The sequence below is a fragment of the Tamandua tetradactyla genome, chromosome 15, assembly GCF_023851605.1.
Source record: "Tamandua tetradactyla isolate mTamTet1 chromosome 15, mTamTet1.pri, whole genome shotgun sequence".
In the NCBI taxonomy this organism is placed as follows: Eukaryota; Metazoa; Chordata; class Mammalia; order Pilosa; family Myrmecophagidae; genus Tamandua; species Tamandua tetradactyla.
This window is the reverse complement of record NC_135341.1, coordinates 51,030,767-51,044,755: the sequence shown is the minus strand read 5'-3', so window position 1 is coordinate 51,044,755 and position 13,989 is coordinate 51,030,767. Positions and strand designations below refer to the sequence as shown.

The window sequence follows — 13,989 nt, the reverse complement described above, 5'->3', positions numbered from 1 at the left end:
TGCCAAAGCATTTTAAGACTTTTTAAAAATGGGCAGATATTTACAAAGATAGAAATGACTAATGCCTGACTGCTGAAAAAACAGAAATAGAAATCTTGAATTTGCTTATAATCATCATAGAAACTGAAGCAATGTTTTAAATTTTGTACAATGAAAATACCAGGCCCAGACAACTTTATAAGAAAAGTCTACCAAACAGTTAAGGAATAGAAAATTTCAAGATTGTATAAGCTTGTCCAGGAAAAAAAAAAACGTGGCAAGGAGGAAGGGCATATGATGCAATGTTCTCTAACTTAATTTATTAGGCTAACATAATATTGACCTCACAACAGAAAAGGACAGCACGGGAAAGAAAAGTTACTGACCAATCTCCTCTTGAATACAGATTTTAAAAATCTGAAACAAAATCTTAGAAACTGAACCAGTAATGTATTTTATAAAGATAATGCATAATGAGCAAATTGGACTTATTCCAGGGATACAAATTTGGGCCAATGATAGATAATGCAGAAATATAATTTATGGTATTAACTGGTTAAAAAAAATCATCTCATTATAAAACACAGTGGTGGATATGAGCTTCACATTACTTTAAAATAAAAAGAGAAAGAGGATATGGAAAAGAAAATGATGGGATTACTTTTTGGGATGTAGCAAAAAGCAAAAGATTAATTCTGCTTTTGTAACAGTGCAGAGAATATCCGCACATAGTGAAAATTGTCTTTGAATTCTTGTCATGGTTAAAACAACCAAATTATCTTTAATAAATGAATTTAAAGAGCCAAATATAAAAACTTTATAGTGTATTTTTGGTAAAATTGCTGACCCTCTTTGTCTTTGCTATTCAAGTAAGAGTCTTGGAAATGGCTAGTAGCAATAGGTCTTAAAAATCATTTTGCTTTACTTCCAGTTCTAGTGGCAACCATGTAGCTGAAAACACATTTGGAACTACTTCAACTAATTTGCAGCATGGTTCACAAAAGGGGTACACATTTCCAACCAGACGGCTAGATGGATATTCAATAAAATGTTAAAATAATGTGAAATTACAAAATCGTAAAATTGGTCCAAACTAAACATTACATATACACCTCATTTAGTGCCCCTTTTGAACCCCAATCAAGAATTTTCTCGAGGACTCTCTTGGCACGTTTCAATTCAACTATTCAATATTCTTTCAGAAGTTTCTAGTTTTATACTTAGGGAATCAAGTATTGACACCAGGACTTCAGATAATCACACAATACCGGAGACAAGTGTTTCTGGTTTCTACTCTTTTTAAGCTGGTCATCACCAAACTGAGTGGCCAAATACAGAGGCAGAAGAGGTCCTTGGGCTCAGCCTTCTTTTTCTGCTCATCCGCAAACCAGAGCTCCACCAACAGCCACCTATTGGCTTCCTAAGGACCTGGATTTGCTTCCCTGCACCCTGGAATTATAAACTGCAAAGAAGAGCTATTCAATAAGCATTGATACATTTATGGGGGCTCTTGTAAATCCTAGAGTTATTAGTTCTGTTTTAAGGACTGTGGAGATCGTGGACATACTAACTGAAATAGGCTGTAGAGCTTTCTCGTAATGGGTTTCTCTTCCTCCACAGATATTTCCTTGATAACCTAAAGGAAAATAAAGCATTAATAAATTAATGTGTTAATTTCTAAATGTCAAGCTTCCAAATGGTAGGCTAAAGTATACGCCACAGCTCTGTTGTATAAATTTGGAAAAATTTGTCACTACTTAGCTGTTTAAGGAAGATACGTGCCTTGAGAATGATAAGGCTGTGAGTCCAGCACACAGGTAGAGATGACTTATCAAACTAAGTAAGGTGGGGCCCCTATGCCCTCACGGACTTCCCACAGCTGTGTTGGTGGCAGTGAAAATTCCTTGCCCGTGAGAAGGCTTGTTCTTTAGTGAAGACCACAGAGTGGCTGCCTAACTGCGAAAAGAAGACGGTTATACATTCCAAGAACAAAAAAGAAAAGTTGCTGTTTTACTTTTCTATTCCAAACAAGAAGTGACCAAGGAAATATTTAAAGCTTAAAACTAAAGCTTTAATCTGCAAATTAGAATACAGACATCATTAAGAAATTAGAATTGAGATATTGAACATAAGCAGAATCTGGTATTTAGAAACAGTAATTCAAATACAAATCAACTGGACCATGCCTCACCCACCATCCCATTAGCATGTGATTTGATACATTCAACAAAGATGCATGACATGGTTTTTACTCATGAGAACACTGCCAAGTGAGACCAAGTTTGGATGCACAATTGCCAAACAATGCAGGCGGATGAGTGGTAGCCTGGAATCACGAACAAGGCTGCAGGGGCGCAAAGAAGGGGTGCAGAATGCTGTATGAGGAGGCAGGGAGCACTTTACACAGGTGTCATGAAAGCTGGGTCCTAAAGGATGAGGAAAAGGCAATGCGTAGTGAAGTAGAAGCCATGGATATGAAATAGAAAAGTGACACCTTTCGAGCATGTTTCTAATACATGGTGACTGGGTTCATAAAACTCCTGCTTTCTCTTGTCTCCTTCAGTGTTTACGTATCCAGAAAATGGCACTGATGATTTCAGAGACCAGGCAAAGAACGTAAACCACCAGGTATTTATGGACATCACAAAGGGAAGACCAGACAGGAGTCCTTACATCAAACTACAGATCATAACCCAGTGGGGCATGAAATGAGTTCTGTGGCCCCAGACCAGCATTTTAAAGAATAGAAATAGAATAATGTAGCATAATGCATCATAGCAAAGATAGCCTGGAATAGAAGTATCAGAGTGCATCAGAGGTAATTAGGACAGGTATTGCATTGTGCAACTTTTTTTCACTTATATGTATTATTATACATGCTATATAACATGCAAATTATGTAAATATAAATTGTAACTATGTTTTATAGCATATAAATATTTATTATACTTTGTATGTTTAACTATAAGTATTATTAGGATAGGATAGGGGAGGCAAGGGGAAGGCAGGGGGATGGAGGAAAGGGGAATATAGCATAGCATAGCATAGCATAGAATGGAATATGTATTATAGGGTACCTGAGCTTTGACTAGCACAGCATAGCATAAAATAGATGAGAAAGAGCAGAGGCAAAGTTCATCATAGGTAAAAAAGGAAACATATCATTTTACTCAACTTTTGTTTATATTACATATATAAATGATATTATTTTTTAAATTATATATTTTATAATTTTAAATTTATCATATATTATAAAGTATAAACATTTATATAACATTAACATTCATTTAATTAATAATAATAGCTGATGTCTACTTACTTACAAGATTCTCTTTTATAGTCTGTAAAATGAGCCCAACAATAGAACCCACTCACAGGGTTGTTGTGAGGTTCAAGTTAGATAATGCACATAGATAATGCCTGGCTCAGAGTTAAGCTCCCCAGAATGGTGGCTTTTAATATCATTGTTGCAAGATTTCATAGCCAGGAAATGGTGATGCCGTGATATAAACTAAGTCAGTCTGATACCAAAGTCTATGCTTTTTTCACAATGTGAATTAATTGCCATATCACTGTACTTGATTCCTTTTTATATGCTAGATACCAGATTTTGGGCTAACTAATAAAAAGTCAGTTTTAGGAGGTGAGAGCTGTTTACTACTATTTGTGTGTCCCTCCCCCTACAGGAAGGATATTCCTGTGTCTGTTGCCAAGCCTCTATCACTTTTTAAGAACAACTATATCAAAATAAAAATTTTGTTTGAAGAAAATTGTAGTTCTCAGTGTTTCTGGCAAAAAGTTACAAATAATTATTTCCGAATGGTTTGTAATGAAATAAAACTCAGCCAAGAAATTAAAGATAAACCTAAAGTTGAAAGAAAATCTTTAATAATGGTTAGATAATTAACACTTAAGATCATACAATGAAATTTTATCACATTAACTTTTCTACTATTTTCTTTCTTTCCTCTCTCCATTTCTTCCTCCTTCCTCCTCTCATTTTTCTTTAATTTTCTCTTTCAGGGACTTCTTTCCAAAGACCTATTACAGATGAACACCTATGTTGCCTTGTACAGATTTGTACCACAGGAGAACGATGATTTGGAAATGAGGTAAAAATATTTTTTGAAGAAAAAAAAAGGAATGGAAGAAAGAATGTTTGAAAGGCAGTGTTTTTTCCCAGTGAAAAAAATTTTCAATTGTTGCTGCCTCCTAACACTTTGGGGCAAACTACTCTCAAACTACCATGTGCATCAGAGTGGCCTGAAGGTCTTGTGTAAGCACAGATTCCCAGGCTCTGTGACCAGAGTGTCCAATTAAGTTGGTCTGGGGTGGGGCTTGAGAATTTGCATTTGGGGTGGGGCTTGTGAATTTGCATCTGGGTGGGACTTGATAATTTGCATTTGGGGTGGGGCTTTGGATTTTGCATCTGGGGCGGGGCTTGGGAATTTGCATTCCTATCTAGCCCACAGCTAGCTCCCAATGCTGCTGTTCCAGAAACTACACTTTGAGGAGCACTGCTTCAGTATGCAGCCAGCAGAACTGCTTAATGGGCATTTACACAAAGATTCAGTATCAGAAGCACTTGGCATCCTATGAATTCTAATGAAAATCAAATTCAAATGTATTTACTTCCTCAATTAACATTGATCGAAGACTCAAACTGAAAACTAGCAGGGTCAACTAGAAAGCATCCCACTTCACAATAATGAAAACACTGGGGAGGATAAAGTGACCTTCGTGACCTTATCCTCCCCAGGGTTCAGTAAAATCTGAACCTTTTTCTCTTGACCACAGATGCAGGTTCATCATGTTTCAGAGGTAGCCAAGTCAGAGTCATTCCTGGGTTCCTGTCCTAATTTGCTGTGTGAGCTTAAGTCATTATAAACATCTCACTACTCTGATTCTCTTATTTATAAAAGAATGATAATGATTCTTCCCTTTATGGGATTTGGGAGGACGGAATGATTAATGCACACAAAGCATATAGCACAGTGCCTAGTCTTTGTAAACACTCATTAAGTGGTAGTTATTATGGTTTTTATTAACGTGGTATGCACCGACATTTCTCAGGAGAAAAGCGTTAACCCTTTCCTCCATTCATGACCCCAAAACATAAGTAATCTCAAGAGAAGGTTTTGGCATTTTCTAGTTCTATAGCAGGATAAAAGAACCTGCTTTTTCAGCCGAATGAACCCCTAGAGATTGATTCTTTCCTCTTCTGAAAAGAACGGAGAGATAATTAGCAGTGAGAACTATTTAAATGCCAGTGCCTTGGGGATATAGCCTCCATTTTGGGTTGGACTCCACTGGTCTGAAAGCCATGCAGACCAAATTATAAATCAGCAGTCACTCCCTTCAGACAGACGGTGTCTGGAAGGCCTTGCCTCTCTGCACTGGTGATTTTTGGGTTCTCCACACCTCCAGGCTTGGGCTTTTCTCAGGCATGGTCTCTCTTGCACTTGCCTGATTATGCTCTCTTGCTTCAGTGAAATCATCCTTCTTTCCCATTTTCTCCAAAACCCCTAAAAAGAGAGAGCTACTGAAAGGCTCCAATTAGACCTGTTTCCCTGGTTCCTTGTGGCATCAGGGTCAACTCAGCAGCTCAGCCACCCTTACGGTGGATGCAGCATCCACACGGAGCCTTCACAGCAGATTTGTCTATCCTGCCGGAGTCTAGCAACTCCCCCTGGCTCACACCCCAGGGTCAGCTTTGTTTCACTATTAGTTTGAGGTCTGCTTCCAAGTGATTTTTGAGACTTTCCAGACCAGAGTTCAGGACCTAAATCCTGGCTCCTAAGTTGTATTTGGACAATTAAGCTCTCGTACAGCTGAGCTTTCTCCATCGTTAAGAATTGCCAGGCACGGTAGTTGTAAACACTAGTTGTGACATCATTGTGGGGGGAGGAGGTGATGTTTGTGAAGTAGAAGCTCTATTCTATCAGGTCTGATAAAAGCTACAAGTCAGAGCCTGCCTGCCTAGGATTCATTGCTGGGATGGGATCTTGCCTTCAGCTGACACTTCTCTAACTGCCAATGAAAACAATGATGATATATATTTACTTTGCAGTAAGTACAGAATATTGAGCCCTTCTTGTGAACATCACTGGATGTCTACAATTTAATATTTAACAATTTCCTATTGTGCAGCTCCCACAGTTTCATATTAGAAGATTATTCTGAAGTCATCAGATGAAAATACAATTCCAGAGAAATTCAGAATGTGACTGGGGTGCTGAGGAATGGCAAATAGCTGCCTGGTGGTAGTAATTTTTTCGCTTATTTTAGTTGGTTGCAGGCCACTCAAAGTCAAGTTGTCTGGTCACAAATACAATGTTTACAGCCTGCTTCAAGGCAAATAGGACTGTTCCTTCTCAGGAGTGCACAGACTCCAAGATTGGAGTGATAAATCATAATTAGATTTTTTTCCCCAAGAAGTTGTAGGTTCCCATTTTTAAAACAGGACACTTGATTTAGAATGTGGATGGCAATGCTCTGAGAATTTGGTATAATTTCTCAAATAAGCTGGTGCTTGATGAACTATCTTTTCTCCTCAAACCACAAGGGAGAAAAAAATCTTTTTAATAAAATGTCGTCTTTGTCCACCACATGCTGATCTGGAAAAAGCACAATGGACATTGTTCTTGAGAAAGAAAACAAAGGAGATGAGAGTACAGGAAATGCAAACAGCATGCTCTTGAGCAAAGAAGGCCTAACTGGCAAAATCAATGCTCATAGATCAGAGCAGCATAAACCTAACCCATCACTCCTGCAAGCATTTGTCACCTATCTGTTCATGAATAAGAGCAGATTTTTCTCTAAGGGCCAGTGGTCTGGACCTCTCCACGGACCTGCAGCTTCCATCCCTACCTGCCTACCCCAGGAATGGCTGGGACGAGCAGCTGTCCCTCCCCTCCCACTATGAATTTGGTCCTTAGGGTTAATGATGTCACCAGGTGCCCAGGTCTCCAGCCAGCCACCAGGGAACTTTCCCTTTATCAAGTTAAATTGCTGCTCAATTCCTACTGGTTTTAGTTGCCTGAAATCCATGGTACCCAGCCCCACCTTCATCCTCCCTGGACTGTTCCAGCAGGCTCTACCTGGTCTCTGTGCCTCTGGTCTTGCCCCAACTCCTCCCTTCCAATCCACCATGGGTAGAAATTACGCTAAAGCAATAGGACGGTGTAATGGCGGTTGTCTACACTTTGGAGTCAGACAGATGGGATTCAAATCCCAGCTCCTCCACTTTCTAATAATAGGGCCTATCAGCTAACTTTCTGAACCTCAGTTTTCTCATCTTGAAAACAGGGATAATAAGGCTTGCCATTGTGGGATGGCTGTAATTAAATAAGATAACAATATCTGGTACAGATTGGAAGAGCTTAATGAATGTTAATTCCAGTAAGTTCTATTTCATACTCCAAAAGTAGATGTTTCCTTTCAGACTTAAGAAATGGTTGGGAGTTCTGAGAGGGAGGGGAAGGAGAGTGGATGTGGTATCAGCATGGATTCACTGAATGTTTTGGAGTGAAAAGTGTTTGAAGAAACACTGAAAGGGCAAAACACTGTGGTGTTGAAGTCAGCTGACCTGTGCAACTCTCACGAAACCTAGACAAGTACCACAAACCGTCAGGCCTCTGCTTCCTCTCTCATAGAAGGAGATAATCATTTTGCCTGTCTAAGGTCTGGTCACCACACGTATGTCTTGGCTTAAGTTCTCCAGTCTCCTCCCACGGCTCTTGGGAACCTCGAGGCCCAGCACAGACTCATCCCGGTGACCTCTTTGCTTTGTCTTTTGCCACCGTTCCCCTCATGCTTTCTGCTCCATCCACACTGGCCCTCTCTCCTTCCCCAAAAGGAGCATACCACCACCTGTCAAGGGGTTTTGCACAAATCCTTGATGCAGCCTGCCTCCCCTATCCTCCTGCCCACCCCTACCCACCACCAACCACCCAACACACATAGTTTCACGTGCTAACACTCACAACGCTCATGAACACTTTTCAACACACATTGATTCACATAAGCACACATCAACATTAGTAAAAGTTTTATAATGCATCCTTACCTTTTTGGTGAAAGTAAATCCTGCCCTCAACACATATAATGTAACCAATACCATTATCCTCATTGCCTTTGGGTCCAGGAGCCTTCAAAATACAGCCACTAATTATTATTTACACAAAGGCATCTTTTATAAGTCAATAAGAATAACTTTTATGGCTTTGCTAAGTTGCTATATCATGTAAATAATCAACATATGTAAATAAATCCAAATAAGCACAAACCCCTAAATATCTTGGGGATGCTAAAATGAAGGACAGGAGAGATAAATTAAAGGTTTTAAAGTCCAGTTGTATATTTTAGTAACCTTATAATGCCTATTTCCAAGTCATTTTTTGCCTCCCACATCTAAGTTATTTTCGTTTTTATTAGTTCTCTCCAAACAGATTTATATGATAATGGAAATTTTTTGCAAGGGGAACATAGAAAAGAGGCCGAAAGAGAAAAGGAAAAAAAAAAGTTTATGAAGCCAAGAAAGGAAAAAAAGGGAACTACTTTTTCAATATTATTAAATCTAAAAGAGAAACTAATTACTACAAAGTTTGTCAAAACTTCTAAATTTGGGAGGGATTCAGTTTAACTTCTTTTGTAATCCCAAATAAGAAAATAGATTCATGAATCAGCAGATTCTTGGAAGCAGCTAGTCTCAGAAAATGGGTGAGGATGACCTAACCACCAAGAATTTCCATGGGCCAGTTTGAATGAAAACGGGCAACCATTTGTTTCTTCAGCTAATATTCACAAGAACCTCTGAATGGCCTGAATTCATCTTCCTGATTTTTTTCAAAGCACCACTCAATATTGAGTCAAAAGTGATTTTAACCCTGTTTTCATTATTTGTTTCATCTGTTCACCACTCAGCACACAGCTATTGAGCATCTACTACTGGCTGATTGGACAACTAACAGGCCCTGTTCTCAGAGTTCAAGTGATTGTGGGGCGGGGGGCTGGGAGCAGAAGGGTAGGCAAGAAGTTGCAATCTAGTGTGAGGAGTGTGGGGGCTGGAGGGTGAGTCCAGGATACAGCAGGTACAGCAGCACCTCAAAGGGGCAGCCTCGGGAGCAGGCTTGGGAAATCAGAGAAGGTTTTGCAAGAAGGTGGCATCATAGTCAAACCAGGCTTCCAGAAAGAGGGACAGGGGTACCTGTGAGGTCAAGTGCCCAGTGAGGAAATGATAAAGGAAGACTGGAAATTCATCACAGGATGAAATTCACCATCTATCTGCTTTCATTCCAGGCTTGATTCTGAAAAGACTATCTTAAAATTCAGTAATGTTTAATCAATGTATGCAGGGCTGTTTAGTTCATATTCCAGTGAGGCAATTTATGGTTCTTTACTTTTTGGAGGACTTGAATCCTTTTGAGAATTTGATCAAAGATAAGGACCTCCCCAGAAATGCACCATTTTACAGACAGTTTAGGGATATTCACAAATCGGAAGCTTCCCCATGGTGTCACTTTGAAAAATCCCCACAAATGTTTATTCTTGGGAGTGATCCTTCGCTTGATCACTTTACTGGCCCCTGTCATCCAGGAATGTTCTAACATACAGTGAGGGCCAGAGTCAGAGCAGTTGCAGAGGTTGAGGCTTTGTAAGGAGGTCTGGAGCTCATCAGGCTTCAAGGTAACTGTACAACCCTCTCTAGGGACTCATGCTGTCCTTTAGGGAAGACAACAACTTCTAAGTGAAAATGGGATGTAAGCACATCTTTGAAAGCAAGACAGATTGAGACCTCAGTTATCCACATGAGGAACTTGATATGGTTGGAAACAACCGAACTCACTTATTCATGACTTATCATGTGCCTAATACTCTAAAACCTCATCCAGTCCTCTACTAGTGACTGAGCTACCACCTATCCTTTCCTTTGGCTTTAGGTCCCATTCAGTCACAGGGCTCCATCTATCTCAATTCCTTTGCTGCTTCCTTGTCTTCTATCTGACCTCTTAACCCAAGGTAGAATTTTGCTTTGTATTTCTGATAGTGTGAATACTGAACACTTTTTTCCTTATCACATCTAATCTAAGGTCCTTAGCTGGTTCCACCCACCAGAGATGGGGAGAAATGACCCACCCTATCCTCCTTTTTATCCTCCCGTATTTGCTTTGCATCTTTTAGATGATGATGTCTCTAGTGTTCTATGACACAAATTGCAATCACCTAGGGAGTTTGATAAAAATACTCATGTCCAGGCCCCATGCCCACAGATCTCATCTAGGAAGTTGGAGAAGGAATTTAGGCATCTGCAATATTTACAAGGTCCTCATTTAATTGTGGTCTGAAAAACACAAGAGCCAAAGAAAAGGCCAAGGTTTGGAGCTGAACACAAGGAGGAAAGGCAGCAGCAAGACCAGATGTTGGGGGTAATATCAGGAGTTCACTTAGATGTATTGAGTTTGGACAAGTTGAGTGGACAGGTCTAGCAAAAACGTATTTTTTTTGTTATATATTTTCATTTTATGTTATTATTCCTTTATACAGTCCATATTCACTTAGATTTACTCACATATTTGTCACTTCCTTTGCTCATCACACCATCCTGCAACTCTGGCCTTCTGTCTGAAATCACTTCACTACTTCCTAAAGAGGATCTTTTAGTATTTTATTTAGGATGTGTTTGGTGGTAATGAATTTTCTAAGTGTTTATTTGTCTGAAAATATCTTTATTTCATTTCCCTTCTTGAAAGGTATTTCTTGTTGGGGATTGAATCCTAGGTTGCAGTCATTTCCTTTCAGTACTTTACAAACATCATTCCATTATTTTCTGGTTACCAATGTTTCTGTTGAGAAGTCAGCTCAACAGAAACAATAATTGTTGCCCCTTTGAAAGTAATCAGTCTTTTTAATCTGACTGCTTTAAATTTTTTTTCTTATCTTTACTTTTTAGCAATTTTACCTCCATTAGTCTAGGTATAAACACTTTTATTTCTTAATTCGGGACTTGGAGGAGAGAGAGCAAGTCCTGGGTCACTGATGTATAAATAGTATTTAAAGCCATGAGACTGGCCCTGTATCATTTAATGTTCTCTTACGAAAGTCCGTCTGAGAAAGGTTTTTTAGGATTTGGTTCCAGAGGTTGTCTTTCTATGGAAGACCTTGATTTAATTCTTCATGTTTAATAAGAACTGTGTAATAGATTAATCTCCCTTTGCCATGGCATTTACAAGGCTCCAGGGCAAACATGAGAATTAAGTTAGAACATTCTAATGTTCTCACTCCTTGTTTTTCTCAATTTTTATTTGAATTTTCTTTAACCATATTTTTCATTATTGTTGTTATTATAAATCATTATTTTACTATTTTTAAGTCGCCTCACATCGTTTTTTTGGGGGGAGGGAAGAAATAGAAGCAAAGGAATTAGTGAAATATTACCTAATTAATGTGTCAGGAACTAAATAGCCTGTCAGAACAGGAAAAGAAATTATTTTAAGGGCAGAACCCAGTCTTCAAACACTTCTTACTGCTATTGATCGAAGCCCGTCCCCAAATGATAGGAGTTCACCTAGTCTGACCACCCCCTGGATAGGCAGAAGACTCAAACTAGAAAGGATACCTGATCAGTCCAGAACCCAAGAGGAGCTCTCCCGCCCACTGCTCTCTCTGCTATCTCACATTCTCCAGCCTATGGTGATTGCGGGAGGTTTCTCCTCTGATGATGATGCTTGCAACTATATTTTTATCAGCAGATTCAGAAAATATATTAATTTATCACATGTTGGCCACTCATCATATCACAAATCTATCAGTATTCTCAAGTCTAGTCCTGAGGACTAGGAAGCTTATGATCTGTAGAGTACAGTCATGAAAAGTTAGTTCTGTTAAAGGATTTTTTAAATTCAAAATGAAGTCATGACTCTTATGCAAGGCTAAAATGAACACATGTCAAAAATTTTTGTTTGATGCATTCATTGAGAGAACCAGTAAGATCTTTCTCCTTTGAAGGAGGTGCCAAAGCATCGACATATACAGGCAATGAGGAATCTTGTAGGAATTTACAAATAGATGGAAACCTGGTCAGTATTCCCAAAACAATAATTGATTACATTCCAGGAGATGCAGTTCACTTGCATTTCTATGGGCGATAATCATTTGCATTATTATCAGTTTTCTACAATTTCCAGTAATATAAAATATGAAAAACAGAGATGACCCAGAAGTAACCATTTTCTCTATTTCATCCCCTTGGGGACTTTAGCAAATCTGTGAGGTTAGCCAAGCAAATAGTCTTTTACTGGGGAGAAAACTTTCAGAATCGTTAAGCCATTTGTTACAAGCCATAAGAATATCCTGAAGAATATTATTAAAATAGAGATTCCCAGGCTCCACCCAATCCTAGAGTCAAATCCCCAAGCTGGAATGTGGGAATCTGTATTGTTAAATATTCCCACGAATTCTGATGATCTTCCAGATTTGAGAACAACTGTGGTTTACCCACGGATATGCAACAGGCCAAAGTACAGACAGAAAACTGCAATGCGGGTTTCCTGATTCTCTATCTGTGCTCCGTACATTCATCTGCATTGGACTTTTTGGCCTTTAACTTATGTTCCTAATGGTCATCAACCTGTAAGATTTTATAAACTCCCCATAAAATAAGAGAGCAAGAGCCCTTGAAACAAAGTAAGACCGAATAAGCCTCCCTTGGTGTCTCGTTTCCATTCTCTAAGTACATTAGTGCTTAGCAAATGCATCAACTTAATTAAAACTGAATGTAATTCTAATGCACCAATTTGATTTAAAAATAATCTTCACAGTCACCAGGACATCAAAATGCAATTAAGGCTATTTGAGGAAAGTCTCTGATGCATATTATGTTCTGATGCTGTACTATGTAAAGAAACCCAGATCTTCCCAAATGTCACTAATGTGTTTAGCAGTCTCCCTCTCATTCAAATGACTCTCTCAATTAGGTTCTGGAGAGCGTGATCCATGACAGTTCAGGAACATTTACCAAATCCCTTCCAAATGGCCCTTTAACTGAATGGTGTTTCTCTGAGCTGGCGGGCTTGGAAAAGTGTAGGCAGTCTTTCAGACACCAGGCTTAAGGAAAAAAATCAATCTGCAAGGTTCAGGAGTTCCTTGTTACTTACCTGTATGCCCAGACTGTAATAGATTGTGGTACACAATAATGGAAATTGAGAATGGGTCTAGTGAAAAATAAAGCAGCAGATTTAAAATTAATGGAGCCATTTGACTGCTTTTTTTTTTACTGTTCCCCTTAGCTTCATTGTCAGGATATATTTTGGCTGAGTGACTATGGTTATGGTAAACTTGATTTGGGGTTCATTTGGCCTAATGAATGGGAAAGGACAAGAAATATTAAAGATGGCCCAAGTACCACAGAATAGAATTGTAGTCCTGATGAGTTTTGACAAGGCACTGGAGGTGGAAGTGCAAGAGGCAGCTTTATTTGATAGAGTTAATTGTGGAGTCAAACCCTGCAAGTGGTGAAATCTCTCTGAACCTTCTTTTCTGTGTTTAAAATACAACCAGTGCTGCCCTCGTCACTCAATGAGCCTTGTCATCCTCTCCAGACTATTTGGTCATCCTCAACCCTGCCAATATCTCTATTGCAACCAGCCACCAATTCAGTGAAATACTAACTCCAGCCCCAGGGTCTTCCCTCAGCTTTGTGGTATCAGCTGGATTGGAGTGCGGTGGGGCATGGAGAAATATGTAAAGAGAAGGGAAAGTTTTTCCAAAACTCTGATTCACACCAAACGTCAGTATCTGAAGCCATTTAACACAAAAATCAGAGATCATTTCTTAAACCACCACCACCACCACCACCCACCATAAACCTAAGGGACCACTCACTCAAAAGGTAATGATCACTACATCTTATTTCCAAATGCAAATTACATTTTTAGGAGATTAGCATTTGTTAAGCCCTTATTGATGGCATAAGACTTTCACATATGTCTTCTCATTTAATCCATGCAACTA

General features: G+C 39.1%; 1 protein-coding gene across 3 annotated transcripts in view; it reads left to right on the top strand.

The window, feature by feature from the left end:
- Positions 1-13,989, top strand: part of STAC (SH3 and cysteine rich domain) — a 155,187-nt gene that overhangs the window by 121,706 nt on the left and 19,492 nt on the right. For all 3 annotated transcript variants that reach the window (XM_077129854.1, XM_077129853.1, XM_077129855.1), the window contains 2 exons: positions 2,543-2,607; positions 4,003-4,091. In XM_077129854.1, the coding sequence (XP_076985969.1) occupies positions 2,543-2,607; positions 4,003-4,091 (154 nt within the window). The remainder of the gene's footprint in view (positions 1-2,542; positions 2,608-4,002; positions 4,092-13,989) is intronic.